Here is a 13,446-nt window from a genome sequence, read left to right on the forward strand (position 1 = left end):
CTAACTCATACATCCATATAGCCATCCACACACACACGCACACACACACTGCTGCACACAGCCACTCACACACCCACACACAGGCAGTGATATGCTTATAAAAATTGCAACAGCAAATGTTTGTATTAAATGTGTCATTGTTTTAGAGTTGAATGTGCACATTATAACCGCAGACCCCTTATTTGTCTGAGGATTTGCGATGGGTCCATAAAGTGAATTTAGAATGAAAAGACGGTTTCATTGCATTTATAGAAAAACTGTATGTTACTTAACCTTAATTTTTTGTTTATTATGTACAATAAGAATGAGTGTGTGAATAAAATGTACTTATAAACTTGTAAAAATGCACATTGGTAAATTGAACTTATGGGTCAAATTGTAGTAAAATTTATATTAAAGAAAAAACTGTGACATTCTCTAAAAAAACAAAGGGTATAGTGACGTTATGGTTAGGGAATTGTATTTTTTTTTAAATGTACACATTCGCAAAAGAAATGCAAATGTTACAGGGACATGTATATATCTGTTTTACACACACAAAATCATAGAAATTCAGCAGTTATCGTTATCTCAAGTAAATATAATTCATGCCCTAAGGTAGCTATAACTCATTTCCTACCAAGCACTGCTAACTACCACACATATTACATCACTCATGGATGGAAAATGGAATAGTGCATCCACAGAAAAAGGTTAAACAAATCTTCGTTTTTTTTTTAAGTTCTTCTTTTATTTAATTGTAAATTGATCTTCATCAGGGCTTATTATTCTTGTTCTGCATTACTTTTCTTACTCCTTGTACTAGTTGTCAGTAGTATCCATATATAGTAGGCAATGTATTGCTTTCCATCATTCAGTCATTTGCAGTATCCTGCACAAAATCTGGCAGGCTCTTAAAGTAGTGAAAAATGAGAAAAGGGGGTACTGGTATCCCCCAAACGATACCAGGATCCGCATCATAATGCACCATCAACGTCCCGCCATCTTTTGTGACATCATTGGTTATATCACTGCAACATTTGCAGTGCAATTATTGATGAAAAAACTGTGCATGGCTGGAGCATATAGTTATAGTTACTTGAGTGCTATGAGACCTTTTGATGATATGTGCGCTCAATAAATATCCTTGATTTGATTTCATAACTACATCTGTAACTGCTGAATTTCTGTCGTTTTGTGTGGTAAATCTGAACTGAACTATAACGTCCCTGTAACCTTTGTTTTTTTTCAGTGAAGATAGATAGATAGACCGATATATAGATAGATAGAGCCCATAGGCCCTAAATGGTTCAACTTTCAGGTCTACTCAAATCTACTAATCCACTGAGGTGATTCGTTGAATGTGAACATTAATCGATTTCTCTGAATATCTTTTCCATTGACCTCTCCAATATTTCAAAGCTCTTATGATGGCCTTTCCTATTTTCGACTTCTAAATGAATAAGGCCAACAATCGGTTTACCACAGAATGCATGTCTGTTCAAATCTTGAATATTTCTAAACAATTGAGTCACATCATTTTTAACCTGACTATCATAAAGCTTTTATATCTTTTTTTTTTTAAGTGCTAACATATTTTGGATGCGTTTTATTTCTCAATAGAGATTCTGCTTTTATCATTCTTATCTGAATAGAACATGAAAGAGCAAGACATTAAGGTTTTAACGCCTTGACCACTGCGGTTTTTCCCCCGCGGTGTGGGCGTTCTATTGAGTGGGCGGGGCTCCGTCGGCCGTTGGCTGACGGCAGCACCCGCGAAGTAGTGCTCCAGTCGGCCGTTGGCCGACGGGAGCACGGAACGGGTTAAGCAGTTTATGGAAGGGGTGTTACTGTGACCAAGGTTGTCCTTAACCCCTGCTATAGCGGCTACAACAGGGTTGGGATTCATTAAGGGCCTCTTCTGTCTGCAAATGTGACAAGAGCTCATAATTAACGTTGTTAACGAATACAGGAGCTACAGCAGATCAAGCAGGAACAAGGACAGAAGATGGGTAAAAAGAAAAGGGAAAGAAGAAAGGAATATTGAGTTGGAAGGAAGGGCGTAAGAAAATATGTATAGATAAGTGGGTTAATGATGGGGTGGATGAATGATTGGACAGATAGATTAGTGAATGAAAGGGTGAGTTAATGAGTTGGTGGATGAGCAGTTAAATGCATGGCATAGTAAAGGGATAGATAGCTATATGAATGGACAGGTGATGGCAGAGTAAATAGATGAATAGTTGGATGAAAGGATGAGGATGGTAAGGATGGCAGTAAAGGGATGAATTGATGGACGAGTGGGTGAAAGGATGGATGAATGAATTGATGGCAGAGTGGATGGAAGGATGGCAGAGAAGATGAATGGATAGATGGCAGGATTAATAGATGGATGGCAGAGTGGATGGATGGATTGAAGAGTAGATGGATGGTATGAGGAAAGATTGAATGATAAATGAAAGGATGGATGACAGAATCTAAAGGTGAATTAGTAGATATCAGCAGTTGGATGAAAGGGTGAACAGATAAATGGGTAGATGCTTGGATGGAAGAGTCAAGGAGCTCTTCTAGGTAGGTGTGGGCACACTTGCTTCGATTGCTTGGTGCCATCGGAGCTTTAATTCAAAGTGGGGGTGTATTTTAATTTTCTTGGCTACTCTTGTGCCTGTGAACATGTATTGTAAGTAATAAAATACCATCTGCTATAGATAAAAAGGATATTGCCAGTCGGAGTTCCATGACATTATGAAGCAACGTGTTTCTTTATTATCTAACCGAACGTCTTTGTGACTTACAATATTCTTATAATTTACGGTGCAAGTACTTCAAATATTTATCTTTATATTAATGCATGCAAAACAAAATTTGCCAAAATTACATTTCTTGTAATACTTGATTTCTATTGATCTATTCCAGATTCATTCTTACACCAGGGGATTTCATCCGAATTTAAGTATTGGACATTTTTCTGTTACAGAAGTAGATATAATACGAGAGCCTGAAAAGTACAGCGAGGTAAGGTATTACTGGGATCCCTGGCTCAGACCTCTTAATTAGAAGACAATAATGTACTTTTAATATAGGATGCTCTGCCAAAAACGCTTGACTATTGATAGAGGTGCCAGATGACTATCAAAGCCGGATGACAAATTGATGACAGATGGGCAATGGTGTTAGCAAAAGCTATTCTGTACAATGTGCACACGTTTTAGAACTGTTTGGAAAGATTGACTTTGCATGAAATGAAAAGTATGCTCCGATTTGCTATCACATGAGGTGGTGGGCTGAGTTGAGATTCGTATTTCGAATGGGTCTACCGGTGCCAGGCAAACGAGTGACAATTGACTGACCCTGGGCTTTAGATTACCAGCTTATTATCGCTTGCTGGTTCGACTGCTACTTGTGCTGTGAGGCCAGATGCATGTAATGTCACAATCCATGCTCTATCCATTCAGTGAGATTGTACTACCCTTGCTGTTTAATGATCGTCAGCTAGAAAATCACAAACGCACAGCATAACACACCTATATACACGAGGACAGGTCACTTACTGTAATGCAGTGCGTATTTACTATCTTACCTCCATGCAGTCTGTGCTTGATAATGTGGTCGGATATACAGCCGACAAAAGCAAATATAAGTGTGCTTTCAATTTTTGGATGCACTTGCTTGAAAGTGCTTAATTATACCAGAAGGGCTGGCCCCATAGAGCGAAGTTCCTCTTATCGATGCTGTTTGTCTGGTTGTGTCAGTGTTTATCAACATTATGAGGACCGTGATTGAGCATTGTGGTAGATACTCGCACATTCACCCACCTCACTAGTCAATTCATAAAAAGGCATACGTGATGATTCAATTGTGACTTGATTTTGCAGAGTATAATTCCTAATATTGCACATCAGCTCCATGTGTGGTGAATTTCGTTCCATGGTGAAATATATCTCTGAGACAGTCCATTTCCTGCTTGGTATCAAAGAATCACATGAGAGACATGCAGGGGATAGTCAAATCATTTTTTCATGCTGGGCAGTTTTTGCTAGGGGAGTTAGCTCACCAATTGTTTTCAACCGAATGAGGGTAGCAGTTCCTCATTTCTTTGTGCAAGATTTGAAGGCTGAACCATTTTTTGTCTGAAGGAATGTAATCATCTTATACAAGATCCGCCATCCTTTTCAGTTCTTCATGCGAAGATGCAGCTGAAAGCTTCTCAAAAAATAGAAACAGACTGAAATAAATACAGTAGCATTTAGAACCTTTTCCAGAATTTGACCTTTTTTTTAAAAAATAGAATTATTTTTTTTTAATTGTAAATGAATACAATTCTTTAAAAAAGTATTTTCAAAAGTCGGCAGACTTCATATGTGCCTGAAAATAGAACTTTGGTTATATGTCCCTTGTGACGTTCACGGACAGTTTTCTTTAAGCCTATTTACTACATTTGATTGACAATATCAGTTACCACTTGCCACAAAGACTGCAGTGTATTATTTTGTCATTTATGGTCATCTTCATGATCGCACTCCAGCAGATGGTATTTCTCCTTTTCTATGGGCTGCCTTGACGAATAAGCCCAAATACTGTGCACCAAAAACAATTGGACTTGGCCGTCTCGGCATGGCCACCTTCAAATGTTTAGCCTTCACTCCTCCTGTTTTCTGAATCTCGTTTTTGTTGCAATTGGGACTCTATGCACTATACTAATGCTAATCAGTTATAACGTTCTTGTGCTCTCTCCCTAAAACATGGTACCTGATTGGCATATAGAATGTACTTATAAGTCCCTAGAATATGGTCCTACATGTACCCAGGGCCTGTAAATTCAATGCTTCTAGTGTGCCTGCAGCACTCGTTGTGCCACCCACTTAAGTAGCCGTCTAAAACATCTCTCAGGCCAACCACTGCAGCTTGTAATGCAGTTTTAAATTGCCAATTCGACCTGGCAAAATAAACCTTTTGCCAGGCCTAAAACTTTCTTTTTAAGATGTCACCTCTAAAGTATGCCCTAAAAAGCACATTGAGTAGCGGGGTGAGTTGTATTTGAAAGGTAGGGCATGCGTTATTAAGTTTTACATGTCCTGGTGGTGAAAAACTCCTAAATTCGTTTTACACTACTGTAAGGCCTATCTTTCCCATTGGATAACATTGGCTTACCTAATTACATTTGGGGAGTGCTAGTGTTTTATTGGGAACAGATAGGCATGTCAAGTAAAGTTTCAAATTAATTGAAATTTAAAATCCTCTTTAATGGTAAAGTCAGATTTTAAGTGCCAATTCTGAAAATGCCACTTTTAGAAAGTTGGCTTTTTCTTGTCCTAACTATTTGGTGCCTGCTTCCTGTGTCCTGGGTCACATGACTGTGAATAGCTGGTAGTTAACCTTTCTATATTCCAACTAGACTGTGAGGCAAAGTGGGGCTCGATGTAGGCATGATTAGCCACCCGGCCAGTATGGATGGGCCGGAGCTGTTCCCTACCCCACTTACATTTCAATGGGCTGCCTCTAGCACACACAAAAGGACCTGGCCCCAGTCATTTGTCACTCCAGAATACTCTGAGCCCTGGCAGGAAAAAGGGAAGAACTTCACTGAACCATATGTGGAGGTAGCCAGGATCTCACACCGCTTCTAAGAACGGCATCCGGTGTAAATATTTGACCTCCTGAACCACCTTTTCAGTACACTCCTAGACCAGGGACTACGGAAGGACTGCCATGTTCTCCAGAGGACTGCTCTGCTGCTTGAGGCCTGCTTTGCTGCTTGAGGCCTGCTTTGCTGTCTGAGTTAGAAAATTACTAGACCAGCTCCTTGCATCCCAAGCTAACCTAAGTGACTCCAAGTGTCAATTGGTGAACCTGTTGTGTGCTACAGGGACACAACACGCTCTAGAGGCGTACCTGCAGCTGCCCATCTGACCTGCTGCAACTGGACCTGCCTTGACATGCCTGCAACTGGACCTGCCTGAGCCTTGCTGGCCTCTCCTAAAGTTGATCCCTGATCTTGAAGAGGTGCCGTCCCATGTCCTGGACCCTTGGCTGGCATCAAAGTGCACTTCTCTGGAAGAAAAGGAGAAGTCCTGAAGCTTTGGGTCGTTTGTGACCATTCACAGTGCCATATGCGCTGAGATTCTACAGCCTACGATGACCGCCAACAAGAAGCTCTGGTGTAGCCGATCGTTCATGCTGCAGCGACTGCCGGCAACTTGAATTCTGCACTTCACACTACACCAACGACAACCCGCAGTAACCCCCAACCTGCAGCTCCAGCAACAATCATCTGTGACGTCGAACTGGATCATCGTGCTACAGACATAACTTTGTGCAGCAGTGATGACCATCTACAGCGCTCTCCCTGCTCCTCACGGCCTCCTCCACCACGAAAGTAACTGTTTGCGCCGGAATTTGAAAAGGTAATTTTTTCAATTGAGCTGACCTGGTCCCTGTATCTGGATGTGCTCCACTCTGGTCGGCCTGAACTTGTGACTTCCTCCTCGGTCTAGCACGACCAGATGACCATGAGTGGTGCTTTGTGCTTTTAGGTGCAAAACTTATCTAAAACTTAGAAATGCATAGCTCTGGTTCTACTGCTTAGATTTTTGTCAATTCTGTATCATTTTGTTTTGGAATTCTTTCTCTATTTTTGTAAATTACAGTGGGATTTATCTGGTATTGTGTTTTCACTTTAATACGGTCTGTGTGCTGCATAAATACTTTACAAATTGCCTCTAATTTATGCCTACCTGCTTTGTGCCAAACTACCAGACAGTTAAGCACAGGTTTCTTGTAGTTCACCCTGACAAGGATTATGGTTGTTGGTTGAAGGGTTTTCACCCCTCAACCAATAACCCACTTACTTACAATTTGTTTCTTTCAAGCCCCATGTACACTCTCCCTATGAATGAAATATAAAATTTCTACCCCCTTCCACTCATTGGCAAGCTTTCAGATCACAAAATTGCACCTTGTTTAATTTGAAGTTATAAAATTAAGCCCGGGGATTTTGTGTCAAACCCATTTTTTGTCGCACTCCAGAATTCCTTAACCTCATATAACACTCATATTCCCATCTTCGAAATGTATCTGTAATGTGATATCTTGAGTGGCTGGGGACCATTGCTCCAAACCCTTTCAACATTCAACCCTGGGTATGGTTTGTAGACTACTTTAAAAATGTTTTACTTAATACATCACTTTTCTGCCATATAAATCTGACCACTTGTACAACCAGTCACACTGTGCCAGAAAATGTCTCCTTGCCTTTGCACAAGTTTTGCTAACAAACAACCGCAATTTGTACAACCTAAGTTGCCCTTTAAACTGCAACACTCGAAAGGTTACGTATGTATACCCTGACAATTTAATTATCTATGTTTTGCTACTATGCTTTGTTAACCCTATGTCACTTGTTTACAACTATACACTCAGTATTAAGTAAAAGGCACACACCTTTAATCCATACAGTGACCCGTTATTCAATTGGTGCCACGAGCAGCTGCATGTGGTGATCATATATTAACAACATGACTTATTTTAACCGTGTTATGTCATTTAACTGTACTCACCTTTAGTTGGTACTAAGAAATCCACCCAGGTAAACATGCTCTTTACTCATAACATATCTTTCTCCTATAGATCACAATAATACCCAGATCCAAAAGAAAGCTTTTGTTATTTGTTGCAAGTATACAATATAATTTCAGAGGTTGATGTGCCTACCGTGTGCAAGCAACCACACAATTCGTCAAGGCATAGTGGAAGCCTTTTGGTTTACCATCCACAGTGTACCCCTTGATGGCCCTTTGCAGTGTGAAATCCTGTGTTTACATTCCTGGTTGGACTATTGAGTCAGAAGAATCATCCGGTGATTACGTCTAATCAGTGCAGGGCTGTCTCCTTTATACATTCATATAGTTGAATTCTTCCCTATCATCTTCACTATGGGGACTGATTCAAGCACGCGAATCTATGAAATCTCCCGCATTACCTATGATGCCGCCACCCTCCTAGCCCTCAACCCCGGTCGCACCCCCACCTGCGTCCAAGCCGCTCCTGGACACACCCATGGACCTTTCTCCTGCTACTCCTGCAAATTCAGCGGCACCGACAACATCTCCGCTACGACCACACCACAGATTCCCGACCCCAACCACCTACAATGCATCCTTCTCAACACCCGATCGGTGCACAGGCACGCCATTGACCTATGGAACCTACTAGACACCTTCTCTCCAGACGTCGCCTTCCTTACGGAAACATGGATGAATGCTTCCTCCGCACCAGACATCACCATTGCCATCCCTGAAGACTATAAGATTACCCGCAAAGACCGTACCAGCCACACAGGAGGAGGAATCGCTATCGTCCATAAGAAATCTATCCGCATCTCAACCAGCTCTGACGCCAACCTCGCAAACTCCGAACACCTTCACTTCCAGATCCACATCGACCCCAAAACAACACTTAGAGGCACTCTCCTCTACAGACCACCAGGACCCCACGCAAAATTCAGTGAAGACATCACGGACTTCATCTCTCCACACGCGCTCCCCTCCAAAGACTATATTCTTCTGGGAGACCTCAACTTTCACCTTGAAAAGTTAAACGACCACAACACCACCACCCTCGTGGACAACCTCGCCAACCTCGGACTTAAACAACTAGTCACTTCCCCCACCCACATCGCAGGTCACACACTCGACCCCATCTTCACTTCCAGCAATCATGTCTCCTTCAGCCACACTACGGATCTCCTATGGACCGACCACAGCTGCGTTCACTTCACCTACAACAAGCCGAAACCCATCAACCACTCCCAACCTACCCTGCAAAGAAACTGGAACAAAATCACCACGGACCGAATCTCCGCATCGCTCCTTCGAAACTCCCCAGCCCTCTCTTCTAACGCCAACGAAGCCGCCGCCAACCTCACCATATGGTTATCCAACACCGCCGACACCTTAGCACCACTGAAAAAACGTCAAAGCTAACCTGGCAGCAAGAAAGCCTCATGGTTCAACGATGATCTCAAGAAGTCCAAGAAACTCTGCCGCTCCCTTGAAAAGGCCTGGAAAAAAGACCCAACCACCAGCACCAAGGACGCCTTCAAAAGCGCCACCCGCACTCACCACCAACTGATCCGAAAAGCCAAGAAAACAGCATTCAAGGATCGACTTGACAACAACGCCCACAACAGCAAGGAACTTTTCAACATCGTCAAGGAATTTTCCAATCCCTCGGCCAACTCCAACGACATCACCCCCTCTCAAACCCTCTGCGACTCCCTAGCCTCTTTTTTCCACAACAAGATTGCAGACATCCACAACAGCTTCGACAACCAACCCGAAAAACCAACCCACCCTACCATCTGCTGACCATCTTCCCCCCGTGAACACCCTTAACGCCTGGAATCCAATCTCCACTGAGGACACAATCCGCCTGATGAATTCCATCCACTCAGGATCCCCCACAGACCCATGCCCTCACCACATCTTCAACAAAGCAGACTCCGTCATAGCACCGCACCTCCGAGACGTCATCAACTGCTCCTTCAACTCCGCTACCTTCCCAGAAGACTGGAAACACGCTGAACTCACCGCCCTTCTGAAAAAACCCACAGCGGACCCCACCGAACTCAAAAATTACCGCCCCATCTCGCTTCTTCCATTCCCGGCCAAAGTCATCGAGAAAGCCGTCAACAACCAGCTCGCCGCCTTCCTCGAAGCCAACAAATCCCTCGACCCCTCACAATCTGGCTTCCGAGCAAAACACAGCACTGAGACCGCCCTCATCGCAGCAACAGACGACATTCAAACTCTACTGGACAATGGAGACACAGTCGCCCTCATCCTCCTCGACCTCTCTGCAGCATTCGATACAGTCTGCCACAGCACCCTTCTACAGCGACTCAGAAACATCGGAATACAAGGAAAAGCACTTGAATGGATCACCTCCTTCCTCTCCGGAATAACACAGAGAGTCCGCCTCCCACCATTCAAGTCCGAGGCCACCGAAGTCATCTGTGGCATACCACAAGGATCCTCACTCAGTCCCACCCTCTTCAACGTATACATGAGCCCCCTCGCGGCCATCGCACGCCAACACAACCTCAACATCATCTCCTACGCGGATGACACCCAACTGATCCTATCACTCACCAAAGACCCCAACACCGCCAAAACTAACCTACACGAAGGAATGAAAGAAGTTGCCGAATGGATGAAACTAAGCCGTCTGAAACTGAACTCAGACAAAACAGAAGTCCTCATCTTAGGTACATCCCCCTCTGCTTGGGACGACTCCTGGTGGCCGGAAGCCCTCGGAAAAGCACCCATCCCGACAGACCACGCACGGAACCTTGGCGTCATCCTGCATTCTTCACTCTCAATGAACAGACAAGTCAGCGCCGTATCCTCTTCCTGCTTCAACATTCTTCGCATGCTCAGAAAAACATTTCGCTGGATCCCCTCCGAAACAAGGAAAACAGTCACCCACGCTCTGGTCACGAGCCGACTGGACTACGGAAACACCCTCTACGCAGGTACCACCGCTAAACTCCAGAAGAAACTCCAACGAATCCAAAACGCCTCAGCCAGGCTCATACTAGACATCCCACGCAACGAACACATCTCTGGTCACCTTAAAGACCTCCACTGGCTACCCGTCAATAAGAGGATCACTTTCCGACTGCTTACCCACGCACACAAATCACTCTACGACATCGGACCAGATTGCCTCAACTCTCGACTGTCCTTCTACACCCCCTCCCGCCAACTACGTTCTTCCAGCCAAGCCCTCGCCACTGTACCTCGCATCAACAAGACCACGATGGGAGGCAGATCCTTTTCATACCTGGCTGCTAAAACATGGAACTCACTCCCCGCTTACCTTCGCCTCGCCCAGAACCACCTAGCGTTCAGAAAGCAGCTTAAAACGTGGATATTTGACAAATAATCCTCCTCCCCTTCCTAAGCGCCTTGAAACCCTCTGGGTATGTAGTGCGCTATACAAATTTTATGACTTGACTTGACTTGACTCTCTTCTATGTTACCAAAGGAGGATGGCTTACAAGGTCCTACTGAGCTCCTCGCCATATTCACTCTTTTCCAATACGTGCCCGGCCCCTTGCAAAGGCATAACCAGGATCTCTAAAGTGGGGTGTCAAACATACGCCAGCTGTCAATTGCAGTTCAATGTGGAAGCCACGCACTGTTCTATTCCCTGGCCCTGGTAAAGGAATATCTGCCTAACAAGCGTGGACACAGACTCGCATTAGGTCTTCGTGCTACTATGACAAGCTTGTGGTCTGCAATGCACCAACGTGCCTCATTCATTTGGCACATTCACGAGGATTGAGGTCCCTAATGCAGTTCCGGTTGGAAACGTGCCTGGCCCAGCAGTAATGTGCAGAGACAAACTATGGTTCTCCTTGGTTCAAATATCGGTATCAGTGGAAGTCCATGGGTCTAAAGGTGCTTTTGACTGCACATTTGATCAGGAACTGCAGTCTGAGTAACCATGTTTTTGAACCTGTAAGTCTGATTGGCTAAGAGTGCGCGGTTCCAGCTGGTAATGCCCCGTAGTCTTTTACTCTTAATGCCTCGAGCCAATTAGGCTGATCAGCGGTGGGCAGTAGCATTAGCGAGGATTGTCCGCTGATTTCCTGTCTGCATTCAACTCTCACTTAAATTGGCACAAACCTGGTACAGAAGCTTGTTGCCTTGCTGAATAAGGGCTTAACTCCGGACTGCATATGTCGTAGATATAAGAAGCTCAGGCAGTTACCTGCAATTCAACATAATACCTTAAAGATTTACACTTTTAAGAAGCTTTTACTGGGGAAAAGGATCAACTACCACTTAACAGCAGCTGACCAAACATGCAAGTACATTTGGAAATACCTTCATGAGCTCCCAGCAAACTATATTATCGTTATATTGGAAGATTCGAAGATTAGGATTCCTGTACTCGTCTCCATCCTTTGCCAAACTTAAGTGGATCTGGGCCGCCTCTGTGGCCCTGGTGGCTTTCTTTTTTTCAGTTGTTTAAGACTGTCACTGCCGATAAAGCACACCGAAATGATCCTGTCTCCTGCCACGTTGGTTCCCTGTTTTTTGATCTGACCATGTAAACTATATGTATTGCACTCATGTACTGGAGGCGTTAGTAATGCATAATGGACCGTTTCCGTTTTTATACATGTACACGGCAAGGCGCCGAGCCGCCTCTTTGTTCTCTTTATCCTGACCTGTATTTTCAGCATTTTTAAGTGGCCTAAAGTCAGGGCACATGTGCGCCCTGCGGCTCGCAGTTCGTTGCAGCTCTGACTTAAACGGCCGGTGCCCTCCGAGTCCCTGCTACCTCTGTGCAAAGACTGCACATTATTAAAGGATTCTCCGCAATAAATGCAGTGCAAGGGTACCTTTCCTTATTGCAATGCTAAGTGAAATTTGTGAAGTAATAGCTGAAAACAACTGGTAAGTAGACCCACGCAGGGGTGTGATGACTTGATGAGGAAGACTTTTCAGTACTGATCAGAAGACCTCTTGCTCTGTTCCTGACTCTACTGTTGGCTGAGCAAATTTGGAAATCTTTGGATCTTTCACATATCCTATACTTTTTAAGACATCAGGGCCCACATTACAAATAGGGTGCACTTTCCCTGTTTGTGCCACAGCGCACCTTTTAAAGAGGTGCAATGGGCGCAAGCAAAGACCGTGCGACTTCTATTGATGAATGTGCTGACCTCAGGGCAGCTAAGAAGTCTCCCTTCCCTGGGGGGCAACACATTAAGTGAAATACAGAGCAGTTGATTCAAAGCAGCTCCCTGTTTCTCTGTGCAGGTGGCAACCAATCTGCACTTTTAAGAGGGGTTAGAGATCCTCCTGAGGGTGGGTGCAGTGAATAGAAAATAAAGATGGTGTCCCCCATGTGAAACTCTGTAGTCTTGCACACCAAACACTCCCTTGTTCTTACCTTCATGACCCTGTCCCCTAAGTTCTTTAAAGGGTACCTCTCACATCTTTGTGGCATGTGCAGTGAGCCACTGTCTGCAGGTGGGGGAGGGTGGTGGGTTCCATGGGACCCTTTACATCCCGCCAGAGGGCTGCCTCCCGGGGGCTCACTGACTTTCGGGGCACTGCCAGTGCAGCTCCTAAGAGCTTGTTTGTCCCTGTGCCTATAATACAGTGCGGGCACAGAGGCAAAGTGATTTGCATGGGACCACACCCCTATGCAAATGAGGGAACGCCCTCTCACAATAGCGCTGGCGGTACAGGTGGGCCAGTGCTATCAGAATTATGGAAGGAGCCTCACAAGTGTTAGAAATTGGGTTGCTGGTTGACTGAAGTGTGAGCCCTGTCAGACTGCAACCACAATCCTAGTCCGGGTAGAGCACAAGTAAACCCCAAATTAACCTGTGCTCACCCCCCTGGTAGCTTGGCACAGAACAGTCAGGTTTAACTTCGAGGCAATGTG

The 13,446-nt window shown here is 44.5% G+C and overlaps 1 protein-coding gene across 1 annotated transcript in view; it reads left to right on the forward strand.

The window, feature by feature from the left end:
• The window catches only part of TEDC1 (tubulin epsilon and delta complex 1), a 618,264-nt gene that overhangs the window by 253,611 nt on the left and 351,207 nt on the right, over window positions 1–13,446 (forward strand). Inside the window, exon 5 of the mRNA XM_086937156.1 lies at window positions 2,896–2,994. Within this exon, the coding sequence (XP_086793282.1) occupies window positions 2,896–2,994 (99 nt within the window). The remainder of the gene's footprint in view (window positions 1–2,895; window positions 2,995–13,446) is intronic.

This window comes from Lissotriton vulgaris, chromosome 9, assembly GCF_964263255.1.
Source record: "Lissotriton vulgaris chromosome 9, aLisVul1.2, whole genome shotgun sequence".
Taxonomy (NCBI): Eukaryota; Metazoa; Chordata; class Amphibia; order Caudata; family Salamandridae; genus Lissotriton; species Lissotriton vulgaris.